This window comes from Neltuma alba, unplaced genomic scaffold (genome assembly GCF_004799145.2).
Source record: "Neltuma alba isolate B1F8T4 unplaced genomic scaffold, ASM479914v2 tig00011717_pilon, whole genome shotgun sequence".
NCBI lineage: Eukaryota > Viridiplantae > Streptophyta > Magnoliopsida > Fabales > Fabaceae > Neltuma > Neltuma alba.
Window position 1 is genome coordinate 15711 of NW_021636349.1, and position 11869 is coordinate 27579.

The 11869-nt window shown below is 32.7% G+C and overlaps 1 protein-coding gene across 1 annotated transcript; it reads right to left on the bottom strand.

Moving 5' to 3' along the window:
* Positions 1-2158: 2158 nt before the first annotated feature.
* On the bottom strand, positions 2159-7071 carry LOC114717215 (amino-acid permease BAT1 homolog). The gene is made up of 8 exons (XM_028902310.1): positions 6950-7071; positions 6560-6820; positions 5428-5446; positions 5078-5297; positions 4802-4983; positions 3787-4076; positions 3574-3703; positions 2159-2954 (listed from the first exon to the last, which is right to left on the bottom strand). The coding sequence occupies exons 1-8, from the start codon at positions 7054-7056 to the stop codon at positions 2607-2609; spliced, it is 1557 nt and encodes a 518-aa protein (XP_028758143.1). The 5' UTR covers positions 7057-7071; the 3' UTR covers positions 2159-2606.
* Positions 7072-11869: the final 4798 nt, after the last annotated feature.

Genomic DNA, 11869 nt, shown 5'->3' on the forward strand with positions numbered 1-11869 from the left:
AAATGTTCTGGTTTCATGTGCACGTGGGTCTGTCAGGAGCTTCATGTCAGAACTGTACTTGGATGGATTCTGGAGTTTATGATGACCTTTGAAGCAAGTCGCGGTCTATAGCCACTCAAATATTGCTATAAATGAAAGAAGTTAGATTCGACTATCATAGAAAACTAGAGACTAGGATTTTCTTTTCTCTATTTTCTTCTCTTTTTTATTTTCCCCACTCTCAGTAACAGATAAATAAGTATCCAAGGTCTTTATGCCAACTGATCTTAGAGAACTTGGTTGAAGAAACTAGGTGGATACAGTGGTCGAAAGTCAAAGGTACACTTCACATAAAAGTCTGTATTGTGATGTGGAAACAAATACTCATGTACGCATTTCCGTCTGCAATATACACAGACGGTTCTTAGTATAAGAGCTTATTTGACTTTTATTTTGGTTTTAAATATAAAACCCTAATATACTTTGTATCTCATATTTATTCATTTTTTTTAAGATAACCCTCCTAATAATAGTGGTTCTAGCCAATACATTTTATTAGCAAGGATAATTTAAGAAAAACAACATCTATTTATTACAAATAACTAAAGTAAATAATTTTTTAATCAATTCATATTAGTTAACTAGTTCTTATATTAAGAATAGGGGGTAATATAATTTATTTGCATATTTATCTTTATACATATCCGAATAGTGCATCAGTGGCCCCCAACGCAATATGCATATCTCGTACGCATAAGATCAGCTAGACTCATTCCTTTATTGTCTAGCAAAAAGGAGAATCATTTCATTTGCTTTTCGTGCCAAGTATGACTTTTTTCTCCTAATTTTAAATCAGTTGGGTTTTGGGTTAGCAGCGGTTGTATCCAATTGCCTTTGCACATGGTCAAGAATTTTAAGTAACTAAGATGTAATCCCATGTATGGCATGATGGAGGAGAAAACGAAGTATAAAAGCCGGCAAAAATTAATCTAGTTGGTAAGGATTTGACCCGTCACATTGTGACATTTGACACATAGGTGTTATGTTGTTGGGTTTAGAGCTAAGTGAAATACAGTTAATGAGTTAATGCTATTTTTGAATAGAGGGAAAAAATAGTCTACATAGAAGATTAGGATCCGGCCAAGGACAAGGCTTATTTATATTTGTATGTGGACAAATTTGGTGTCTTTATAGAAAAATGATGATTTTAATGTGCTTGGGGCTGTGGGCTCTTTAGAGATTAACGAATGAAATAACAATAAAGGGATTAATGATTAGTCATGAATTTATTCTTTAAACTCATGTTTTATAGTGAACCTAAAAAATTGGATCATAATGAATCTGTGATTAAATTAAATGATTATAATTTATATTTGGCATAAAAAATTGAATGCAACTTGCACAGCCATGACATTCTAAAAATGGGAATTGACTCCTCTAATGCATTTGAAGAGCAAAGTTCTAAACGTTGCTTACATTGATGAGGAAAAGAAAGTCATGTGTTAATAAATTCAATTAACACGATATTTAAGGATTAAGATCTCTTAAATTGAACTAGTTAAGCTAGCATAACTTTCTTATTAGCTGAGCTATGTGCTTGTAGATACTTCATTCTTTCATTCTTTTTTTTTTTTTTCCTTTTTGAATTAAAAGGGTAGGCACTAACCGCCTGAAGTTATAAATAGAATTAAATCCATAACTTTTCACTTATAAGGGAGTTTTCATGCTACTAAAAGTTATGAACCCATTAACTACTTCTTCTTTTTTTTCCTTATTATTTCATCTAAATTAACTTTAATACATGCGTGAAATCAGTTTTGTTATTACCTTTCTCCGTTTCACAAATGCCAATATGAGGTTAAAGAAGCGACGATCATTTCTCTTTTTTTCTTTTTTTTTTTGGGGTACAATGATCATTTCTAATACAGTAGTACTTAAAAAGAAATAAACTCTTTACATTTGTAGTTTTCTGACTTCAGGTTTAGAAAATTGAAGTTCAAACGGTTGAAATAAAATTTATATGTTCATGTTTGTTTATGTTTGAAGTTTGATCACAGAGTGGGTTTCAAATAGATTCAATAAGTTGGCCAAAAACGAGAGATTCAGTTAGAATTCTGGGGTCTTGCAGTGCAACATAAAACCAGCATTTAATTGAAACAACTGTAAAAATATTAACATATTAGTATCATATAAAATTTATAGAAAATTGTAGTATTTATAAATTATCAACAACGAGACTTACCCCAGACTTTGAAATGAGACCCACATTCTCAAATATCACCACTGCACTGTGATCACTAAATGCCACTAACGAAAGACATTATGTTACCATCATCAGTCTAATTCCTGCAATTTTAGTTTCCACAGCCACCATTCCATCCCAGCATTCATATGAAATGATAAGCATACAAACTGTTCCATATATTTTCAGAATAAAAGCAGCTGTAATTTCTGATCTGAAATACAGATAGGCATTGCAGCTATATATCTATTTTGCCTGTTTAGAATGCTATACTTGCCTATTTTGAAGTATTTAGTGTAAACGTAAAATGAAAAAAAATGATTTAATAAATTATCACACTGAACAAATATTATTTTGAAAGAAATCTCTTTATATCCACAAAGCTTCACTTGTCTATATTGGTTATAGGGCCTTTAAACCAATGCCTACCGCAGAGTATCCAGTAAGAAACTACAAGAACCAGCAAGCATCCAACAGCAACTGGGGTGTAGTTGAGTGTCTCAATGGTTACTGGGTAAGAAACAGGCATGGAGAAGAGGACAGAGATGGTCACCACCCAAAGAACCGCGACCCAGCCAACGATGACCCCATATCGACCCAAGTTGAATGGCCCTGGGATGAAAGACTTCCGCGCCAAAGTTACCCTAAAGAAGATTGGAAGAGCATAGGCAATATAGAGGCCAATCGTCGCTATGGACACCATAGCATCAAATGCCACAATACTTCCAAGAGACTGCAATACAAGTAGAATGTAGTAAGAGAATAGTGCAATGAAAAGAAAAACGCTGATGTTGTAAAGAACTATAGAACAGATGGACCATCATGATCAGCCTTCCTATGGTTATTCCCTAAATTAGCATCTGTTTGTATTAGATGATATATTAACCTTTACATGTTACAGTAGAACAACGGACGTAATAAAATTTGTTTAAACAGATGTGAAAGCCATTTTAAGGGTTTTTTTTATATACTTTTAAATTATGCAGACTGATGATAAAGTGATTTGGAATTTTCGTTTCCAAATTAAGGATTTTGTCACTTGAATGTTTGTATTTTCTCCATATTTCAATCCTCTCGGGCTTCAGGCAAAGGGTTGAGTTATAAAACACATTCTTCATCCCTTGTTGAACATCAACTTTTAGGTCGAAAGTTTCAATCATAAAATAAGAACATCCTAGCAGAGATTTAAAAGGAAAATTTTTATACCCTTTTCTTTGTCGCCAGTAACAAGACAGGTCCAGATAAAAGATGTAAACGGATTAATGTCATTAAGTGGGGAAAAAAAATTTCACATACTCAGATGAAAACCAAATCATCATCATCGTTATCATCTTAATGAAATTTTTACATACCGGTAATGCCATGCAAAATGATATAAATGCAGATAGCCAAACAGCATTTATGGGGACCTCCTGCTTATTTACTTTATGCCATAATGATGAAAATGGCATGGCTCCATCTCTAGAGAAAGCATAAGCCATCCTGTTCAAACAGTGAGCATTGAAGTTAGAAGAGTGGTTAAATTCCTCACAAATGAAAATCAAAACTGGAAACTACTGTGTTACCTTGAGTTGCTAGTAACTGAACTCATACCACAGAAAAATATGGCAACAGCAACTACACCCAGGCAAATAATACCCCCAACTCCACTGCCATACCTTCTCTTGAATGCTAGATAAAATATTTCAGCAATGGCATACCCGCCAGCATCGTTTTTTTCACTCAAAAGGTAAGGGATATCAGTAACAGCAAAGGTAATGCCAAGTATATAACCCCATCCCACAATAATAGATATCCCAATAGCACTGATGATTCCCCGTGGTCCATTTCTATCAGCATTCTTGGTTTCCTCTGTCTAAGAGTAGGAGTTAAATAAAGAGGAGGTTTAGTCCAAATCATCTAGGAATTTTAATCCGTCAGAGGAAATGAAAAGCATAAAAGTTCAAAGGCGGGAAAAAAGAAAGTTCTGTAAACTCCTTAAACATAAATCACAGTTATTAACAAACGTCGTACAATTGCTTATACCATGAGAAGAATAGTATTGGCTCACCAATTTACATGTTATTACATCTAGACTGGGTCAAAACATAGGTCATAAAATGTTTGGCGATGCTTGTCTCTGTAATCTTGTAAAAAAGAGTTCAACTTGGGACACAATCGACGGGGAAGACCTAGATTTAAGATCCCAAGCTAGTGGAAGATGGGGAGAAACAGCTACACCAACTAAGCGTGCCGTTTAAATTTTCTTGTACAAATATCTTCTAATTGATGTTATTACACTTGAACAAAATATTGAAAATATACCAAACTATTAACTTAGTTGAAATTCTAGTCAATATTGAATTTAGACATTAACGCACTCCCATCTAACCCTGAAATAGCAGGTGAGTCAGCCGGCTTCGTGAAGCTGTGCAAATTTCCCTGCCAGTTTTCATCTTGAAGCTGACTACAAGAACTCATTCACACTTAATAGTGCCATGATCTTTATGGGATTCAATCCAAAGGGAGCAGTCTATGGTCTCAGAGAACAGATATTGAACGACTCGTAATTCTATAAAATAAAAATAGAAAAAGATTTACCATATGAGCAGATGCATCATATCCAGTCAGAGTGTACTGACTCATTAGAAGTCCCAGAAGAAATATGTATCCTCTGCTCTTGATTCCTTCTCCATTATCAGTATTGAAATGAGTGAAAACAAACTTGGCACTCGCTCTTTCGGTTGCAACAGATGGAATGAGAATCATAAGCAAGAAGACACCTAAAAATTGGTCATTCCATAATGAGTAAATAAAGGCATTTGCCAAATACTAAATGGGAAGACAAAAATAGAACAGGAAATTTGTTCGTCACACCTAAAAGATTCCAGATAGCAGCTAACTGCCCAAAGAATGATAATAATGAGATAGGAAGGCTGTTTATTATAGCATGAAGGAGCAAGATCCCGCCATGGAAACCAATAACTACATACTTGGATGCCTCATATCCGCCGCCATTTTTCCCTCCTGTACTAAGGAGAATGATAACCTGAATCAGTTGTGCCAGTGAATAATCTACACTTGTTGTCACAGCCCACTGAAAATAAAAAGAGATCAACAGTTAGAGCTTGAAATGTTACAAAAGGAAATCCACACCCCGCACAAGTTTGACCTCTCCAACAGTAGTGGAGGATGTTGGAAATCTAGTTTTGACATCTCAAGAATACCTGACCAACAATATTGAACCTGCAAGAAAATAAAAATCATTCAATGTCCATTGGAGAAATAATTGCGGGAAGGCAAAAATGGCGTTGTCTTTTATGAATGAACCTGAGTCTCTTATTAAGCAGTCAAATTCAATTTCAGGCTCAATGGCATCAAGAAATTTCCACAAAATTATATGATTTAAAATGTTTAAAACATTACACATAACCATCGTGCTGTAGGCTAACCACATAAGAAAATGTTGTATAAACGAGCCAGAGAAATATGAACTTGGTTTAAGTTCTAAGCAAAGTCTAAGTATCGTGCTGTAGGCTAGCTCAGTTTCAGTAACGGAGCTTCATTTTAGAGGTTGGACATTAATTTTCACTTCACTTTTCCGTATTTGAAAAAGAAGGGTCGTAGTGTTCTCATTCTCAATGCCTCAACACAATTGCTCCCCATAGTTCAATGTAGTTTGAGCATTTAGCATCGTGATCAATATTTCTCAGGGACTTGATATAATTTCATTCAATAACTGAGACAAGCAATAGGTAAATAAATAAAGTAGTAAACACTTAGTTATGTGATTAGATGAGAGAGTTCAATGACCACGTCAGTGACACAGACTACGGAAACAAAGAACAAAAGGAAAGCTTCCCAGTAAAATCCAGGACAGCGGTGACCTATTTAGAGAAGAAAATATTAGAAGCTACGAAAGAGGAAGAGGACCACATAGTCCTCCTTAACAGGAGCAGGAATGAAAAACGAGGGCTCAAATCCTTAAATTATGATGTAGGTAAACCTTCTGCAAACTTGATTCCACTCAGACATTTCCTTACACATTTCTCAAATGAATCTAACCCACCATTAAAATGTTCTGCAGCTTTTGACTTTACCGAAATACTTGTAGTTATGGAATGCACATCATGATAACTCATGCAGGAAGGGCTGTATCTAAGTAAAGATCAAAGGTTCAACAGCCATAGTGTACCAAAACAAAAACCATAATATACTTGTCCCGTATAAACCTTTAATTCTAATGATTTCTCCTTCCCCATTAAGAACAAGGTCAGAGAATCATATGCTAAATGCTATATTATTAAATTAATATGTGCCAAATCAAAGAAACAAGCGGGAAATCAAGATGAACATTACCAGCCGGTAATCCAGGAGGCAAAAGGTGCCCATCCCGGGCCAGCAAGTTTGGCACTCCAGTAGTATAACCCACCCGAAGTCGGGTAAGATGAGCAAATTTCAGCCATGGACAACCCAACTAACATGGTGAAAGCACTAGCTACAAACCAACCATACACGACAGACACAGGACCACCATAGTTCAGCCCATTGTTGTAGAGAGTTGTGATACCAGTGAGCACTGATATGATAGAAAACGAAAACGCAAAATTTGAAAGGACCCTGCAATTGCCAGACAGAGGAAAGAAGGAAAAGCAGAACGTAATCCATAACCATCCCATGAATCCAACCCTTGATCAAAACTGAGTTGGAAGTCAACAACAGCACAGAGAGTAAATGAGAAAACTTTACGATAGATCACGCTTGAGCTCTTGTTTGTAGCCGAGCTCATGAAGACGGGCATGGCCAGAATCAAGTGAAGCACGACCATTTCCATCTCCATGAGATGGGAGTACCATCTTGACCTCGCCTTCTTAGAAGCGAGGAACCTGAGAAAGAGACTAGTCTTTTGGCTTGTTCCAGCGTAGATGATGAAACTCTTCGATCAAAACGATTTGGGGAGACAGGGGAGGGACCAACTTGTTAAGCTATGTTTTTAACCAGCCGAGGTCTCTATTTGTCAACAAAGATGACATTTTTTTCCCTTTTTTTCCTCCAACCAGCCACAAAAAGGAGTCCTTGGTTATTTTCCCACGCTTCTTTCATTGAGAAGTCCACGCACACCACTCTTCAGTATATATCTGAATCTTATATGGGGAGTGTTTGGATAGAAACCAAACCATGGTTTCAAAAGTGCTTTTACGGATTACGAAGTAAATATGTGAAGGAGATTATCTCGTTTTGCGGAAAAATGCTTCTGAAACCAAGTTTTTGAGACACCCAAATAGGCCCATGGTCGAATTCACAACCCGCTCATTTGAAGGTTCCATGCTGTGTCATTAAACTAGTAGGCCTTTGGCAATACTATGAAAAGATTGACAAGCATATATTCTAAGTCATTCTTTATCACGATTGCATCTTCTTTTTAATTTGATTAGGTGGAGGTAGCAATTGCAATTCTGCATGTGAACGTGTCTGTCTTACAACCGAAGTAACCAGTCAAATTTGAAATTTGTCTTTTTAAAAGAAAATACCAGTCACAGTTTAAAATACAGACTTTACATTAGGATTATGGTGCAACCAGCATCAATTATTTTCTGCGTGCATACAATGGTATATTTAGCGGACTGAAATATTTTTTTGTTTTTACCTTAGTGTTAAATGCACCAAAAAATATTTTAGAATATTGAATGCACCTAAAAAAATATTTTAAGACGCTGGAAGCGCCAAACAATAATTCACAGTACTAGATGCACTTGAAAAAATAAAGTGTGTAATACATCACAAAATACTTTAAAGTGTTGGATACATCTTGAAAAAAAAATAGTTTCAGGTGCACCTTAGTCCTATTAAAAACTTCAAAATTATTTTGGAATCCTCTAAAACTATACATTTAAGATGTTGTAAAAAGATGTTAATTCATAAATCATAGTTGTAAGTTATTTTTCTAAATTTAGATATTTTAAATGTTTTCAAAGAAACAATAAAAGCATAGAGATTGATGAGCAATCAACCACTACGATATTGTAGTGTTGTGATTGTTTCTATGTAGCTAGCTGGCTTTCTTGAGCAAAGAACCTCTCTGTGCCTCTTAATTAAATGTGAAACGGACGGCGTGGATCTTCACTGAATAAGATTTTTTTTAATCGAGCATGCGTTGACGATGACAATTAAAAATTCTAAAACAACATATTTGGAAATCTTTTCCTTCAAACCATGATGTGAACCAATATAATTTTTTAAGTGCGCATCAGTGAACATATAATGATTAATTCTCTATTCGTGGGCGCAAAAATGACTATTCTCTATTCTTTTACTGAAAATATCTTATGACTTAAACCCAGAAATATTATGCTAATATACATACCCGACTCATAATAGAATATTTTAAAAAAAGTGACGCAACAATAATTAAAACAAACAATGCAAAATCTTCCATGATAAATTGGATTTTTTTTGGGGCCAAAATATGATAAATTGGATTAAGAACTTACAAACTATGCTAAATCTGTTTGTCATCGTTAGTAGTGAAGGGAGGGGATTACTGGGGCCTGTATCCCCAAGGTTAATTTTGTATAAATAATGTATCCATTGTTATAGTCCCTAAAATTTAAATTAATTATAAGAATAATATCATTATCAGTCCCTATTTAATCGAATTTTGATTCTAATCTTTATAATTTTAAATTGTTGGGTTTGGTGACTATAGTTGTATAATTTTTTAATTTGAGTTTAATGAGTGGTTTCTTTGTTTTTAATAAGTTTTGGTTTTGATTACTAGATTTAAATTAATATTAAACCCTTATGAAACAATAAAATCAAAACTAAAAATGAATTAAAGAGGTTCCTTCCCCTTCTTCAAACTCCTATTCATATTTTTCTCTAGAACAAGATTCATTTTAAATCATATTTAAGGGATTTCTTGATTCTGGCCCAAAAAGCAATGTCACTTGATCATTACCAAATTGATTACAATGTCTTTCTATCTGTGAGATCCCACCAAAGCGCTTTTTACTTCTAATAAGCTATAAACTAGATCAATGATATTAATCCCTCATTCTGTGTATATACAAAAATTATGAGTGGGTCGGCCCCTTTATGGAATCGTTGGGGGGATTAGAAATATTCAAAAATACTTTTAAAAAGTATTTTCTCAAATCAAGGAAAACTCTTCTATATTTTTACTTCATATACTATAAAATCATTTTTAAAATCATAATTTGGTTTCTACCCAAACACCTCCTTAGTGCAAGACTCCAAAGGGAAAAGACAGAAGTGCCCCTATCGTAATAAGCAAAAATTTACTCCTCTGGTCCTATTTATAACTAAGAAAAACCTCAAATTTTATTAACTTTTATTTAAAATTCAATAACTTTCTAATTTTATCCTTATTTAATATATTACACTTCTCATATAAATAAGATCAACACAATAATAAATGAAGTGTAAATTTATATACTTATACAAAAAATTTCTCTCTCTAGCCTATAAATAGAACTAAAAAATGTCTTTTTTCTCTATTCTATAAATAAGACCAAAAGACTATAAGCTTTGGTGCAATCCTACAACTTTAAATGGCCCACACCTAGTGTTTTTTTTGGAGAATTACAATGAGATTTTTTAAAAAAATTATCACTAAGTTTTAATGATAAGTAAATAATTGTTATCTGTTACTTCAAAATCTGGCATTGCAAACTATTCTATTGTTATTGAAACTTTTTAGTAATTTTTTTTATTTCATAGCAATTCTCTCTATTTTCTTATGAGACTTATGCTTTTCTTTTTTCTCATATATTTCCTTCTAATTATCATGTTATAATAAAACTCTTCTTATATACTTATCTCATATTTATAAATTATAATTGAAAAACTATTTTGGAAGCTCCTCCTGGGATTCCAAACAAACCCTTACTTGACACTCCTCCTCATAAGAGAGGTTGAGGCCTTATAAATCTAATAATACTAAATATTATACTTGGTTATTAATATAAGAGCTAGTTGACTAATTTAAATAAATTATTAAAATAATTAGGTTAGTTACTTGTAATAAATATGTATTGTTTTTTCATAAAATATTCTTACGAATCAAATATATTGATTATAGTTATTATTTGATGAAATATTTAACATTTGCAACTACTTCAAGAATTATTTTAAAAAAATGAATAATTACAAGAGACAAAATATATTAAAATCTTATATTTAGAATCAAAATAAAAGTCAAACTAACTCTTAAGAATATTTAAAAAAAAGTGACGCAACAGTAATTAAAGCAAACAATGCAAAATCTTCTATGATAAATTGGATTTTTTTTTGGGGCCAAAATATGATAAATTGAATTAAGAACTTACAAACTATGCTAAATTTGTTTGTTACCGTTAGTAGGGAAGGGAGCGGATTACTGGGGCCTATATCCCCAAGATTAATTTTGTATAAATAATGTATCCATTGTTATAGTTCCTAAAATTTAAATTAATTATAAGAATAATATCATTATCAGTCCCTATTTAATCGAATTTTGACTCTAATCTTTATAATTTTAAATTGTTGGGTTTGGTGACTATAGTTTTATAATTTTATAATTTGAGTTTAATGAGTGGTTTCTTTATTTTTAATAAGTTTTGGTTTTGATTACTAGATTTAAATTAATACTAAACCCTTATGAAACAATAAAATCAAAACTAAAAATGAATTAAAGAGGTTCCTTCCCCTTCTTCAAACTCCTATTCATATTTTTCTCCAGAACAATATTCATTTTAGGAAAAAAAAACAGAAAAATGCTACTTGAACTTCATAATCCCAAAATGGTCTGCTGAAGTTGAGAAATCTCAATTTGGTCTCAAAAGACCAAATTGGGATTATCATGTTAAAAGAAAAGACTAAATTGCTCTTCATTTTAAATATTGTTTTTAAAATATCACAGTCCCTACTGGCTGGCCGGTCGCCAAAGCTCCAGCGGCGGTAGTCACCGAAGCTTCGTCAATAAAAAAAAAATTTGAAAATTTTTACAACTTTAGTATAACAGTTAACAACTTTTGTAATGTTATTAACAATTTCAGTATAGTAATTAACAACAAGTTTTTTGGAAAATTCAACAAGCTCCGGTGACTGGAAACAATTTTTTAAAAAATTTTTACAACTTCAATATAATCGTTAATAACTCTTGTAACGCTATTAACAACTTCAGTATATCAGTTAACAATAGATTTTTCGAAAAATTTAACAATTAGTCGCCGAAGCTCTGATGGAGGAAAACAATTTTTTTGAAAATTTTTACAACTTTAATATAACGGTTAACAACTTTTGTAACCCTATTAACAACTTCAATATAGCGGTTAACAACAGGGTTTTGAGTTTGTTAACAGTATTACTGAAATTATAAAAATGCCACTTTTTGAATTTTTCAAAAAACCTGTTGTTAACTACTATATCTAAGTTGTTAATAGAGTTATAAAAGTTGTTAGCTGTTATATTGAAGTTGTAAAAATTGTATAAAAAAAACATAATTGTTAAAGTTATAAAAATACCATTTTTTGAATTTTTAAAAAAACTTGTTGTTAAATGCTATACCGAAATTGTTAATAGAGTTATGAAACTTATTAACGACATTACTGAAGTTGTAAAAATGGTACTTTTTGAATTTTTTAAAAAACTTGTTGTTAACTGCTATGC

Excerpts from the sequence above, each read along its gene's own strand:
- LOC114717215 (XM_028902310.1), bottom strand. The coding sequence starts at position 7,056 with ATGGTACTCCCATCTCATGGAGATGGAAATGGTCGTGCTTCACTTGAT. Across the intron at positions 4,984-5,077 it reads TGCTATCTGGAATCTTTTAG|GTGTCTTCTTGCTTATGATT; the intron begins GTGTGACGAACA and ends ACCAATTTTTAG. Across the intron at positions 2,955-3,573 it reads CATTTTGCATGGCATTACCG|TCTCTTGGAAGTATTGTGGC; the intron begins GTATGTAAAAAT and ends CTTGTATTGCAG.